This window comes from Oryza glaberrima, chromosome 6 (assembly GCF_000147395.1).
Source record: "Oryza glaberrima chromosome 6, OglaRS2, whole genome shotgun sequence".
Taxonomy (NCBI): domain Eukaryota; kingdom Viridiplantae; phylum Streptophyta; class Magnoliopsida; order Poales; family Poaceae; genus Oryza; species Oryza glaberrima.
The window spans coordinates 17371136-17386564 of NC_068331.1; the positions used below are offsets into that span (position 1 = coordinate 17371136).

The window sequence follows — 15429 nt, forward strand, 5'->3', positions numbered from 1 at the left end:
CCTCTGGTTCCAGCATGACAGGACACCTACCCATATATCAAGCAGCACAATGTGGAGATGGAACAAACTATATTCCTTCCATCCTTCCTGTCAAGTGCACCACATAACCACATGCATATGCCCACTACCAAGCCACTGCTAAAACAATCAAGAATCTGAATCTCTGTTTTGTTTGATCAACTTGATCAATGCATATCACAATTTGTTTATGTATATCTGCAGAAGAACTCAACAAGGGGAAAAGCCCTTTAGCAACAACAAGATGAGAAACAAAAGAAAGCCTAAATTCGCGGCAACATAGCCACCATCTGACATTTCAAGGGGTCTTTTTTATCTTAACATATATATTCTTCATCTTCTCTAGTTGATGCTGGGTGAATGATTGCAAGGAAGCCTCTTACCCTCCTCCTTTCCATGGACAGTATGATGGCATCAAGAAAAAAGGATAACTGATGGATGGAATGGGAAGGCCCCCACTAACCAAAGCACTGATTGAATTGAAGGCCACTATTGGAAGGAACAGGGTTTTGCACCATCTTGCAGTGCATGCTGCTTGCATAGGAGCTGGAAAGGACCAGACACCAAAAGGAACTCAGGAACCTGGACCAGCTATACCCTGTGTGTATAGGGGTTTTGAGATGTCACAGTGCCACTAACTGAAACAATTAAGCTAGTGCACTGCCTTAGGAGTTAGGACAGAAAAGAGAGGTCATGACAACCTGATGTGATCTCCTAACAGCTAGAATTATCACCACAATATGATGGAATTGTATGCATAACAGAAAGCTGATGACTCAATCAGTGATGAGAATGATCAGCTCCTAACTGCCCTGAAGGAACAGTAATCTGGCCCTTCGAGCACCGGAGAGGGGCAAAGTTCATAGATCATCAGAAGGAATGGAAGTTTCTTACAAACTAGACACAAGACTTGCACGGACAATTGCAACTTGCAAGCACCAAGTAAAATACCAAAAATAGTTTGCATCATACAGCACAACAATTTACAGAAGAAACTACAAGCAAGGTTAAGTAGACAACTTACAGGAACTTACACAACTTACGCTTAAAATCTAACATAATTGGTACAAATAAAAACAAAAAAAAAAGAGGGTGACACATAGGTATAAGTAATCCCCTTCTCGCAACTTAGACCATTACCCTTGTGGTTTAGAGAATGGGACCTTACAAGTAAAAGTGATGTGATTGTAGGGGTCGGATATTCATATTGGGTTCATCTTTTGCTCAGTTCCGATTTTTGCTCTTGTCAGTGGCTCTTGGAGCTGAAAAATGATGGTAAATAAATTATAACATTCTCAGTATGAAATAAGCACAAAGAATAAGATGCCATATTGCCCATGGTTAACAGAGGACATATTTTTTCCTGATACACAGAGATTCTCTGTCAGATACATAAAAAGAATAGGATAACCAGATATCTTAGTCCCATAGTTAAGGGCTCGGACCAAACCTAGTCCATGCAAACTGGCACTTCTGATTTTTATGTGTAAAGCATATATAAGGTGTAATTATGCACTTATGCAGAGCAACATACAGTAAATTCTCTTCTATGCTTCCAGATAAAAAGGCATGGACACATGCAATACTTCAATATTGTACCACATGGGATCTGTACTTACCAAGGCCCACTGCATCTGACCCCTTCATAATCCTCAGCCTCCTACAGCTGTCTGTGAACATTCTGCAATACAACAAATAAAAAAAAATAGACGTCAAGTGGCCTTTTAAGAATAGCATGTTCTGGTCTCAAGCCAAGAACTCATTGGAATGTGTGTAAACTTGGTGGGCCAGGAAGTGAAATGCAGCTGCAGAACTGCAGACCATGAAATTTCAGGAAATAACCTAAAATAAAGGCTGTTCAAGTAAGGAGACGAAATATAGGACCCACCACTAATATAGGTGAATATGACACAAGGATTGCAATTAGACATTTGTTACCATAACCCAAATATTTCTCAACTTCACTACTTTCTTTGACTAACAACTATATGGTGTTCTAATGAAAGATAAAGTATTCACTATAAATGGGACGTGACTTGTCAGGAACCATAGTATCAGGCCTTTTTAGATTTCATATACAAGTAGAAAACAATATAGTAAACTTTGCATCCTACCAGAACAAGCCAATCCATCAAACAAGCAAGGCATAAGGTCATGTGAAGATGGAAATATAGAAGTCACTAAAACTTCACTAGCTAGTTTGATATTTGCAGATACACTGATACGGATTAAAACATCATCATTGCTTACGATTGTAGGAAACAAATTTTGCGGTATAAGCATTACTCACCGCCACGGAACATCACCAACAAGCATCCAATCTTCATCCTTGTCCTCATAAGTGAGCACAAGTTCTGTTCCATTTTTAAGATCCATCAGGCGGCAATCAGATAATCCATCTCTCCCTGACTTCCCATTTGATTCACCATGACCTGCAGGAGCCCAAAATATGAAAGTAAACCCTGTTCAGGAACATTTCCAATAAAGCTGAACAATAGATGGCGTTAACAGAGACCAATCAATTGATGGGAAAAATCCAAATTATGCAGTAACTAAAATTTATGAATCAAACAACAATACTGTCAGCACTGCTTCATTTACGTATTCTTAGACTTAGAAGCAAGAGCAAGGGCATTTGTAGAAGGCTACAGTTCAGCACAAACAGCATGACATAACACCGTACACGTAAACTAAAAATTTCAGTTCTAGAATAGGAAGGCAGAACAATCTAAAACCGAAAGCTTCACTTGCACAGCAACATTACTTGCCATGGAAGATAATAAGAGAAGTAGAACAATAGTTCCAAGGATCACAGTAATGTAAATGATTGGATGAGAAGTAATCCAGCAAACCATTAATATTTAACAAACAACAGCATCAGGCCCTAGTTCTTTATGCACTGACCAACAGTTACACTACATGACTACAGTATGTAGAATGCCAAATGTGACAAATCCACATTTAATTAATATAAATGGCATGGAGAATTGTCTGGTCTCCAAGTCCAAGGAAACTAGATCTACCTCGATATGGTAAGAACAGCATCAGTTAAAGAAAGAACTACTACCTCACAACAGCAACAAGGAAATGAAAAAATTAGGCGCAAAAACGAGAGCTCACCGACGGTAAAGCAGCTGAACATCTTCTCCAGAGCCAAAGAGAGCTCCTTGTAGTTCTTGTACATCTTGAGGTCCACCTTCCTGAGGTAAGGAGCACCATCCATGCTCACCTTGACATAGAGGCAACCGGATGCCGGAGCCTGCTTCGCCTCACCGTCGTCTTTGCCTTTCAGAGCAGGCTGGCTCATCGCCATGGTGTTCTTCCTGTAGCTGCGGATTGGTGGCCATCCTACCACCTGTGCCCTGTTGCAGAATTACACACACTGTAACACTGATAACCATACACTTCCAAGGTTGCTTAAAAAGTTATACATGAACTGCTGAAATTCGCAGCAAGATACATACGCCAAAGCAGGGAGAATAAAAATCCATGTGAAGTGGAGAATTTCGCTCACTGCCTTGTTGCAGTGAATTTAAGCCCATTGGCAATTGGCATCATGCAAATGGAGAACAGGTACACAAAAGTGCGCACTTTTGACAGTAGAAACAGTGACCCCCACAAGATGAGGGGAGGAAAGCTTCTCCAGCTTTCTCAGAACAAAGACAGCTATTTTTCTCGGTAGAATTCCTCTTTAGTTAAATATATACGATAAATTTTACTAACAAGTTTGGGCAAACATGAACGCCCAAACTCCGAAATAATCAGGAAATTCGGAATAAATCAACCACAAGAAGTATGGCGGAAATCATATGATTTCTACAAAAGAAATTCAATGAAGCCCGTCAAAAACTAAACCGTATTTGTTTTCTTGGCAAAACCGCCTAAATTTCTCAAAGTGCATGACCAAAATCGAGTGACCAAAACATCTTCGCAGTTTGAAACCTCATCAGGAAGAGCTCCAAAATTCATTTCACCCAAGTTCATATAAACCCACGCAGGAAATTCCATGAATCACCCCAAAAGACGATGAAACGAGAAAACTTTTGCAAAGAAGGGGGAAAAGCTTTTTTTTTTTTTTATCAGCTTAAACCGCCAGCCAACCAACCGGCGAACCCACGCACACCAACCCGAGTCCCGAGTCCACCTACTTCGCCGCCGGCGCCTGCGCCTTCTTCTTCTCCTCCTCCTCCTCGGCCTCCGCCGCCGCCGCCGCCGCCTTGCCCCCGGCCGCCTCCCGCCGCTGGCCGGCGGGACCCCCAACGATGGCGTCCGCGAACCCGCGCTTGGCCCCGCCCTTGGGCAGCAGCTCGAGCGTCAGCGGAGCCGCATCCGCCCCTCCTCCTCCGCCGCCCTCCGACTCAGCCTCCTCCGCAGTCCCCGGCAGCCCAAGGCGCAGCTCCGTTGCCAGCGCCGCCGCCGCCGCCGGCGACAGCCCGATGTAGTCCCGCTCCTGTGGCGGCGCCATGCCCGATTCACAGCATCGCCGTGCGCGCACGAGATCTCTTTCGGATTGAGGTGGAGGCTTCTTGGCTCAGTGCGGGGAGCTTCAAGCTTGGCTTGGCTTTGCTTTGCTTTTGCTGCCGAGCTTTGCGATGCGAGAAGTGCGAGAGTGGGAGGAGGAAGACGACGAGGCGGGGGGAGGTGGGGTTTAATGGTTGCGTTTTTTTGCGAGGGGGTGCTCGTGTTACTCACTAATTGCATTTTTTTTAGGGAGTGGATTAGTTTTTGTGCCCTTTGTTTTGTCTTTTCCAAAATTTTAGGTGGTTTTGTCTTGTCCTTTGGGAGGTAGGGCCAGGTAAGAAAATTGGGTGTCTTGTTGGGCTGAGTTCTTTTCTCTACTTTCCCAATACATCTTTCTCGTTTTTCACCCACATGCTTTTTAAACTGCGAAATAGTACTTTTTTATATAAAAATTTTATATACGAAAGTTAATTTAAAAAATCATATTAATTTTTTTCAAATTTATTTTAGCTAATAATTCATCATACGCTAAATGCTGCTTCGTTTTACATGCTAGGAAACGAGGGTTTCCAAACCTCATCCCAAACACATTTAAGTGAGGAAGGGATAGGTATGAATGTTAAAAAAAGAAGAAATTCCGAATTATTTTGGTTACAAATATTAGAGATTCTTGTTATGAAATTATATTCTAGTGTTCCATGATAGTATATATTGTTCTGTTAACATTCTTTAATAGGACAGTTAAGTATGTATGGTTAGGCATCTTTACGTTGGTCTTGTTTATGCTATGAACTTACAGTAGGCCATTGATTCTTGGAGCACATCCAGGATCAATCAAACCCTATAATTTCTGCAAAAAAAATCTCAAAAAGTGCCCCATCTATTCCAAAATATATAACGTCATCGACTTTTCATATAACGTTTCATCGTTCATCTTATTCCAAAAATTATATAAATAATGTTTATTTTGATGTAACATATGTTATAATTAAAAAAATGTAATATTAACATACACTTTACATATTTATACTGAATTTTTAAATAAGATGAACATTCTGAGCATTCAATGGCATTATATATTTTAGGACGGAGGTACTATAAGTTCTATAGAAATGAATACTTTGTTGTGATATGTTGAGATCTGGGAACAAATACTCTTTTTTGGTTTTGGCAAAATTTGGTGGTGTTGTATTGTATTCTTCCTTAAACTTTGAAGCCCTTGTCGCTTTTACCTCTTTGAACACATTGATTTGGAATAAATGAATAATGCAGCCACATGCCTTTTTAGCCCTTGATGTTTTCAGAAACTCACAGATTAAAAATAGGGCTGCATTGGACGCCCAAGGACCCATATCCATGTTTGCTTCCCCTAGCCCCATGTTTTTCTTTTCCTTGAACCTTGAGGAGGGTGTGCTTCAGGCCTTCAACGAAAGCATGATCTGTATCCTATCTTTAACCCCTAAATTCCTATTGCTCAAGATGCAAAGATGCCACATCATTATACATTAACAAGATGCCACATCATCATCCAATAACAATTATTACATTCAAACATCATGCAAGTATGTTATATTATCTATAATTTTATCATTTATTAAATTTTAGAGTTTTAAAGTGTAAGCATGTTAAATCATCATCCCACATAATTTACATAATATTTCAATATATCTCTTTATCATTTTTTTTATAATATCATATATATCTATATGATTCATCCTCACTTAGTTAGTGTTATTTCTCTCTTCTCACATTAAACCATATCACATCAATTATTTTTAGCCTTAGATGATTAATTTATGGTCCAAAGTATCTCACTTCCTTTCTTATTTCATAAAACCACACCATCTTACTTTTACATTTGAATCATCATTCTATATACTATTTAAATTTAAATTATCATATACCATATCAACGTATGTAAATTTATATTGTTTAGCTATCTTACACTTTTTTTTACTTATTGTTATCATACTGAACTCCTGCAGCAACATGCGGGGTTTCACCTAGTATGGACTACAAGTACCCCCTCTATTTATAAGTATTTAACGCAGTTGGTATTAATTTTTTATGATTCATCTTATTTGAAAATTTAGTACAAATATAAAAAAATATAAATGCACCCAGTTTTTTTTCCTTTTTACGACGGAACATTTAAAGTACATTTAACCATAAAATAAGTCACAACAAAATAAATAATATGTACATAATGTTTTTATAAAATTAGTGGTCAAACTTTATTTCTAAAGTCAACCACATCAAATATTTATAACTAGAGAAGTACACGTTTTCTCAAACAAACCATCTTCTGTTTCTCGTGTAGTGGCAAACAAAAAAACCTATCAGGTCCTATACATATCATAACTCATCTAATAAAAAGAAAAAAAATGAAGATTTAAATTCTACATGGTGTCCTCTGATCTTGGGTAGAAGAATGTAAATGTTGATGGTTCCAAGTAACTCTTCTTTGTAAAAATGTGTGACAGCAACAAACAACCGACGAACCGAAAAATTGTTGGAAGTAAATAAAATAGGTATAGATAAATAAATAATCTTAATTTATGCTTTACCCCGTTGCAACGTGCGGACAATTTGCTAATTATTTCTAATATAATAATACGTGAATACACTATAAATACACTAGGCATAAGATATATATATATAGGTTGACAAGGCCCTAACAACTGTATCGATCGACCTACAAATTACTCCGTACTAAAAGGGATAGAAGAGAGCTTTCAGTGATTAGGAGCTTTGCGCCACTGCCAGCGCAGCTAGCAGGGCGACGGAGCACGCACGGACGGACGGACGGACGTGGAGACGCCACCGGAAAGCTAGGAGAGACGCTCGCGAGATGGAGCCCGGCGGTCCGGCGGTTGCCAGGCCGCGCCGCATGCGCCCGCGACCGACGGCGGCGACGGCGACGAGCCACCGGCCATTCCTCTGTACTAGCTATAGCTCCGTGTCCGATCGATGGATCGTTGGATCGAGTTGGTTGCTAGCTAGCCGTACGTGTGTCGTCGTCGTCGTGTGTCCCCGCGAAGCCAAGTTTGGATCTAAACTTCAGTCCTTTTTCTCAACCTGTCATACACACAGCTTTTCAGTCACATCATCTTCAATTTCAACTAAAATCCAAACCTTACGCTGAAGTAAACACAGCCTTAGCTAATGGCAGCTGCTGGTCCATGTCATGTCTCTGCTGGCTTTGATTGGAGGTAGCTAAGCTAGGCTCCACGCGCACGTGTGGGTGAATGGGTCGATCGATCGTTAGGTAGGTTATCTATAGGGACCGTGCGTGCGTGTGTGCCTGCCGTCGCACGCCCGGGTGTAGGTAGGTTGCACACTTGCATTTCCTTTGGGTGTGGCCAGAGCCGGATGATGCATGAAATTAAATTTATCAGTTTGTGATTATTATTTAAGTAGTCAAATGAATGAATTAGATAATGTCTTTTTAAAAATACTCAACCAATTTACTATTAGAAATATAGGGTGAAGGCTTGCCGAATCAATTAAGAAACTATACTTCGTAGTGAACCTGAATATCAATAAAGGAGCGCATTGGTGGCGAGTTGTGAAATTGCTGTGACGATCATATCCTTGTGCCTCTTTTGGCGTGTCCTCCGCTTGATAAACCGGTCACTACTACGAAAAAGGTCTTTTCTAGTGGTCAAAAAGCACTTTCATAGGCGGCTTATCTCCCCGCATGTGATCAAAGGCCAGTGAAAATCGGCAATCTTCACAAGCGGGTCTTCACAGCTAGTGAAAATTGATTTTTACAAGCGGCTAGGTTAAGCCCACCGCCAGCGAAAATCAATTTTCGTGGATGGTTCGATTAAGCCCACTGCCAGTAATGATATTTTTCAGCACAAAAGAAAACCACCTGCCCAAATCCCTTTTGCCTGCAATTTCCCATACACATGAACATGCAATCATCAATCCATATCCAAAGAGATCAACATGAACAATTCAACAGCCACAACATATCAACTTAAGTTGAATTTGAACAAACAGTTCCACAACACTTTGCAAAAAAATCAAAAGGCAATGCACTCGCCGGATCCACTGCACACCATCATCACCGAGCAGCTGTCGTCTTCGAGTGGTTTGTTTGCTGGATCCACCGCTGCTGTCGTCGATCCACCGTCCGCGGTGATGTGTGCGAGTGTGGCGAGGACGTTGTTCTTGTGTGCAATTGGTGATGGCCCGATAGTTCCGCTCCCTTACCTTTGTCCACTCCTTCTCCCTCTCCTACTTCCTCTCATCGCCACCGCTGTCATGCTGACGAAGAAGAGGTGCAAGCGGCACCACTGTGGGTGCGGGGGAGGGAGATGGGGAGGGGTCGGCCACTGCGTGGTATGGGGATGGGGTGGAGCCAAAGCCGCACAGCCGGTGGTTCAGCTGGGGTTGGGGCGGCGTGTACAAGGCCCATATCTGGTTGTCACCTTTGACCACCATCGGCGCTGGATGCGGATGTAGGTCGAGGTCGTTGTGGACAGCAGAGCTTGCGTGACCTTGGATCCTCGATCCGCCGCTGCGAGCCCCCGCCTCGGATCTGAGGTGGGAGGAGGGAGGAGGGATCGAGAGTGGAGAGAGAGAGAGAGAGAGCTGGGAGAGGACAGGAGGCGATAAGGATAAGAGGGAGTGAGATTTCCGTGTAGATAGATAGGACGTTGTTCTTTTATAGCACTTGTAGGGTTTTTCCAGGCACTCTTAACTAACCGCTAGCGAAAATCTATTTTCGTTAGCTGTCACTTAAGAGGTCCGCTAGCAAAAATAATTGTATCTTTGCTAGCTGCTCTCTTAACCCAGTCGCCAGTGAAGATCCATTTTCGATGGCGGTTTCCACGTATAACCGCTAGAGAAAAATATAGGGTAATGCCATGAAAAATCGATTTTGTAGTAGTGGGTAATCCTTTTCGGCTGCTTCTATGGGAATGGTATTCAGAGGTTTGTTTACTGGACTTGACAAAGGATTTTCATGGAGTAACTATTGAATTTGAGGAGCTCAAACTGCAATCCTACCAATTAGGGTTGCGTAGGCGGTCTTTGCTTAACCCGAATGGCAAACCCTACATGGTTACTACTGCCAACAACCAAAACGGAAGATGATTCCATAACCTAGCCAACTAAACTATTGTCGCAAGTGGAAGGACCCATCTATAAAGCTACCATCACCATTGATTGAGTGAATAAGCATCCAACCAAGTGTTGATAAAGAAGGCAGGCTTGGAGAAACCTTCGTCGCAGGGGAAATAATCCTCCACAACGCTTTTAATCCCCACATGCTCAGTATCCTTCCTGTTTCACTCTAGCTTGTTGTTCTCCGTACCAATGCCACCGAATAGGAGGGAGGACTCCCAATCAATGCTGCCAAATAGCCGCAGTCGTAAATCTGGTAGGAAGTAAAGCCGGCGGCATCGCACTTGGTCACCATAGCAGTCGACTGGGAGACAAAGCACCAATCGACTCCACCTAGCAGCTACAATAGCAGGTTTAGCAGAAGGTGAACAGGCCGACACTACTCTGATGGGATATTGACACATCCCAATTCGGTTGTAGAGCTTCGATTCGCCACCACCTCTTGTGTATGGTTCCATCGCCTCCTACAACTGTTGACACCAAGTTTGCTTTCTCTCTGCATTGCTGCCATGAGTCAACGGTGGGGAAGGGGAGACATCAAAACCGGGACTAACCCAAACCACGGGAGAACTCCAACTTAGCCTAAGCTATACTACTAATGGAGGAGGAGACACCAGACCACCCTTCCATCCGGCATCGGTAGCGAGCTGCCGAAGACATGAGGGAAGAAGGGTCAAGAAGTTTTTTCCCCCCTCCGCTAGTCGCCTCTCTCTCTCTCTCTCTATCTATCTCTCTCTCTCTCTCTATAGCTACTTTAGCAGGTAATTGGTGGAACACCCCCCCCCCCCTTCTTGTGTGTTCAGTCTAGGGAGTAAGCGTGGTGTAAACAAAAATGCAAGTAGATGAGGAGGGTTATTCATGTTCGGGCCATTGGAAATGTAATATCCAAGTCATGTGGTGTTATTTCTAGGGTATGTGGTCGAATCAATTGGCTACAAGGGCTAGATTTCCTTAACTAAATTCTACGTTCTATCCAGTTCCTCTCTTTAGTGGATTGGTCCTCCACTAATCCCCTTATAGTCATGGAGGATTAAATAGTAGCCATTTTTTACAAGTGGACCCTCACAGAGGTTAGGTATGGAATGCCCCGTCGCTTTTTGATGAATGGGCCCCATCGTCAGGTCCTGGTGGGCTCCTCAACAGGGTCAGTTAGACTGGATGATGCCTATATCCGCCGCATTTCCCTTGTGCAAATACGTGGGAGTAGGTGACTCGAGGTGTTGCTAATGCCCGCGGGGCTGCCTATTGGCTTTAGTTGGTAGTTTGTGAGGGGACTCTGTGGGCCCAAGAAGATGGCATGGCAGTCCACAATGCCTCCTGACAGCTCACGCCCTACGCCATGTATAGGTGATGTTGGCACGCGTAGGGGTGGAAACGAGCCGAGCCAAGCCTGGCTCGGCTCGGCTTGTAGTGTCTTGCAACAAACTAGTCTTAGCTTGGCTCGACTCAGTTAGGGAAACAAGCAAAACCTTGAGCTCGGCTCGGCTCGTTTCGTGGCTCGAGCTAGCTCGAGCTGGCTTACAAGCCTTTCTGTTGAAACACCTATTCATATATATTTTGTAATTATTAAAAAAGTAAGAACAAATCATCAACATGTAAAATTAAACAAGTTTATATATTCAATTCTTCAAAATATTAATGATAAATTTTAAGTTGACAAATAATAACGCCACTAAAAGTAAAATAATCAATATAAACACATGATGGCCTAGGCTCGCGAGCTAAAACAAGCGGCTCGCGAGCCAGCTCGGCTCATTTCACCAATGAGATGAAAAGGAGGCTTGGGCTTGGCTCGTTTGGCTTACGAGCCAAGCCAAGCCCGAGCTTTTTTTCCACCCCTACGCACGCATGACAGCCACACCCATGTCGTTGCATTGTCCGTCGCTCTGGTCGCACGCCGAGCTGATATGTGTTTCTTCGCATTTTAATACAAAGATCTTTTTGTCGACGGCTGCTTCAGCATGCCACATCCTGTCATGATTAATGCGCCATAGATGCCTAGAATAGCTCGGGTCCGAGGTTGGGGGTCAGTGCCTACTGTCCCCTATGCTTGGACCTAGACTTGCTACCGCTGGTTAGCATGAGGATAAGGCCCCGAGCTCGGGCCCCTGTCTCCATTTAACAGAAAGGGGCCCGAGCTTCCCTCGATCGGGGGTGGGCCTAGTCTGTGGTTCCTTCTCTCCTAGGGTGCATCCAGACGCTGCTTTGGTATAGTTGTCAATAGTGTGAGCTACCCATCTCGATGATGTGGCAGTAGGCGCCCCGAGCAACCTATAGAGGAGACTCAGATTCCCACTTCACTGACAATCATAATCTGCATGCTATGGGCCACAAAGAATGCCTTAAAACCTAAGATACATCATCAACCCTTCTAGATATTTCGTAAAACAAAAATGAGACTTCATGAAACATGTCCTAGTTAAAAGAAAAAAAGAAGCATGATCCCTTAAACTCATATTTTATAAGATAGAATCCATTTGTTACATAACTTGATGAAGTCCAGGTGCACTTAGCACTATTCTCGATTTTTAGCTCATAGAGACCCTCTGCAACTAAAATTTAAGCCAGTGAACCGTAGAGAACCACAAAACAAATGCTAGGGCAAAATCGTTGCTTCTGCTTCATGGTTTCGCCATAGGCAGAGCCAGCTAGATGGCACTGCGGCTATCGACCACGCTAGGATTTGGCCCAAGTTTAGAACTATAGTAGACATATTGCATAACATTATAAAGGATGCATAGTTTACCATCATTTGGTTTAGCCCATTATATCTAGATGGATCATCGCTTTTACTCTAAATCCTAACTACGTCTCTTTTGCATCATATCCATGCATGAGATCCACTGTGATAAAAGTGAAAAGCATGTGTAAAATTTGATGCAACGTGAAATACGGTGCAATTTAGGAGGTGCAAAGTGTAATTACGTTTTTATTTGTTTTTTTTTCTTTGTGAATCATTTCACTTTTTATTTGTTAGTGAATGCTGGTCCGGTTTGAGCAGGTAAGGCTACTGTTCCCTAGTTGTTTCTAGACTTTCTGCTAGACACCGGCAGTTCGGCAAACAAAGGAAGATGAACTAAAGAAAGAAAAGAAAAATAAAGTCAATGAGAAATTTATAATCGAACCCGACATCCAAGAAGACAGCACCACTTCCAAATTCTGGAGCAAACCCCGGAGTGCTTGTGTGCTTTTTGTCTCTTTTATGGGTCAAGCGTGGCAATAACGATAACGACCCAAGTAGTATATTGAAACCTTCTGATATTTAATTAAACTAACCAATGTAGTACACAACACTGAAGAAATTTCACGATTGCAACTAGTTCAATGAGTAATGTAGCTTTTTTTTTTTAACAACTCGCACAAGACGGTGCGAAGTTCTATTGATAGAGCAAGAGAAAAATTATAAGATTACAACCCTGTAAGGTCGTAACCAGAAAAAAGAAAAAAAGTATACCACACAGAATAGGAGAAGGCTAGCACCGGACCGGGCGCCGCTAAGCGTGACCGACCGCTGCTAGGCCAACAAAGAAACACGGCCGAGATCACCCAAAACCCAACCCTTACAATCAACATAAGCCCCGCTCTATCCAAGTCTTTAGGAGTTAGGGAGAGAGGGTGAGAGAGAAGATGGAACTCCTCTCCCCCTAGGCCCTTCGACGTGGTCAACTTGTAGAGACTAGGACGCCACCACAAGAGGATGAAATCTAGAGTGAGCTTGCACCAATTGATTGGGGGGTGTCGGTTAAGGGATACCTAAACGACATCACCAAGGAGAGAACCGAGATTGGGCTTTCGCTCGGCATCCACACATGAGGGATGAGACGGCACGACAACGCCCTCAGGAGAGGAATGGCGCTTCTAGCGTCATCGTTGCCGGCCCGGCCAAGGCCGGGCTGGGTTTTCACCCGCCGCTGGCGCTCACCACCTACGAGTCCACGGCTGACGCCCTGACACTCCTCCACCGTCCAACCTCTACATACATGTGGGACCACTGCACTGGTGCCTCCCGCCGGTCAGCCTTCGTGCGCCGTAGACCGCACCGCACCCACCGACACCTCCTCCTCCTCGCACCGTGCCCGCCTCTGTCACCGCGCCAGGCCAGCCTCGTCCACCGTCGGCCGTGCCTCATCGAGCCAAGCCGGCCTCCCTTGCCGGCCGCGCCTCCTCGCGTCGTGCCGGCCTCCGCTGCCACTGGTCGCACCTCTACGCGCCGAGCTGGCCTCCGATCACTCCTCCCGTCGCTGCCGCGCCGGCCAAATGCGGTCTTCTGCCACGCCTCCCTAGCTAGCCGCCCATGGCCGTCCGTGCCTCCTCTCACAGTCGCCGTCGCCCATTTCAAGTCGTCGACACCATGTCCACACCCACTCCCGGTCTCTTCTCAGCCGCCTGTTACCTTCCTCGCCTCCACAAGCTGCCACTGGCAACCATCAGCCACCATCGCCAACCGCCGCCGCAGCAGGCCGACACCGCGTTCACAGCCACCGCCACAACCGCGGCCGGGGCAGAGCGACCATGCATACTCTTTCCCAACAATCTGCCCTTCCTGAGTATCTGAGTAATGTAGCTTAGAGACTCTAGCTGACAGGCACATCATATATATGGATAGCACTATACTCTATTAATATTAATGGGTTCTACCAATATATTCCATCATATCCGTCCAAAACAATCCGCCATCCATCCTAAAAAAATCCTAGCTATGAATATGTATATTCAGATTTATAATCAGGATAATTCTTTTTAGAATGGAGGATGTAGATTGGTATCAATTTGTCTAGATAAAATGAGAGACCCTACTTATGTCTAAAATATGCTAATACAAGTATTTTATAGTATAAAGAATGTCATGTCATAGAATTCATAGTTAATACAAATTTAAAATATAGGCCTTTGACATATAAACTTGGTATCATCAGGTTTGTGACAATAATACTTTCACAATATCACAATTATATAACTTATTTTCTTTATACAAAAGAACTAATTAAGTAATTAAAGTTGTGTCTTACTAACTTTTTTCTTTAAAAAAATCCAAAAAAAAATCCTCTTTTAATTGGAGGGATATAATTTGCAATGGCCAATGGATCAGGTAGTAGCAAGCACTTTTTTTTAGATAATGAAACTAGTACTAAATGTTTAGGGTCAAATTAAGGAGCTGAAGAGAGGTGTTAAATATTGCATACCTGTCGTACAAAAGTTCCATTTGCTTCCGACAACAGCCACGATTAGGGCTTAAGATTGTCCCCCTCGGAGGAGTGCATACATCCAACCCTAGCAAACCATGTTGCGTTATTATTTCTCCCCTTAATCTTGCGGTGCATTAATATAAGTAGCAATATATAAATATTGATACATACGTACGCTTAGCTGCATTTGTCATCCTAGTACAGCAGACCGGCTACCATGTCGAGTGTCCTATACTCCCAAGTCATAGGTTGATCATGTACGGCCAATCAGGCTACGGCACATGCTTTGGGCACATTAACATGTTAGCGATTAATTTTCTATATATATATATATATATATATATATATATATATATATATATATATATATATATATATATATAAAAGAAAGAAATTAAGAAGATGCGAGCGCAGGTTAAGTAAGATATCTTGCATCCACCGAGAGTCTGTTTAATTTGACAGAACTTCAGCTCCTAATTTTTTATTTATATATATATTTTCTAAAAGGATTTAAAATTTAAATATTGTTTTGAAGTTTTGTAGGGCGATTTATTGCTAGGAAGGGGCTGCCTGCAAAATCCCTTAATAGATTGCCCTAACAAAGGGTGATTTATCATGCCTTTTTGCA

At 43.1% G+C, this 15429-nt stretch overlaps 1 protein-coding gene across 1 annotated transcript; it reads right to left on the reverse strand.

The window, feature by feature from the left end:
- Positions 1 to 928: 928 nt before the first annotated feature.
- Positions 929 to 4653, reverse strand: LOC127776737 (auxin-responsive protein IAA21). The gene is made up of 5 exons (XM_052303268.1): positions 4167 to 4653; positions 3139 to 3380; positions 2309 to 2450; positions 1638 to 1699; positions 929 to 1280 (listed from the first exon to the last, which is right to left on the reverse strand). The coding sequence occupies exons 1-5, from the start codon at positions 4481 to 4483 to the stop codon at positions 1243 to 1245; spliced, it is 801 nt and encodes a 266-aa protein (XP_052159228.1). The 5' UTR covers positions 4484 to 4653; the 3' UTR covers positions 929 to 1242.
- Positions 4654 to 15429: the final 10776 nt, after the last annotated feature.

Bases quoted from the DNA above. Each gene is read 5' to 3' on its own strand.
- LOC127776737 (XM_052303268.1), bottom strand. From the start codon at position 4,483: ATGGCGCCGCCACAGGAGCGGGACTACATCGGGCTGTCGCCGGCGGCG. The intron at 2,451-3,138 runs GTGAGCTCTCGT...GGGCTCCTGCAG, and splicing joins GTTCAGCTGCTTTACCGTCG to GTCATGGTGAATCAAATGGG. The intron at 1,700-2,308 runs GTGAGTAATGCT...GTTGTATTGCAG, and splicing joins GTTGGTGATGTTCCGTGGCG to AATGTTCACAGACAGCTGTA.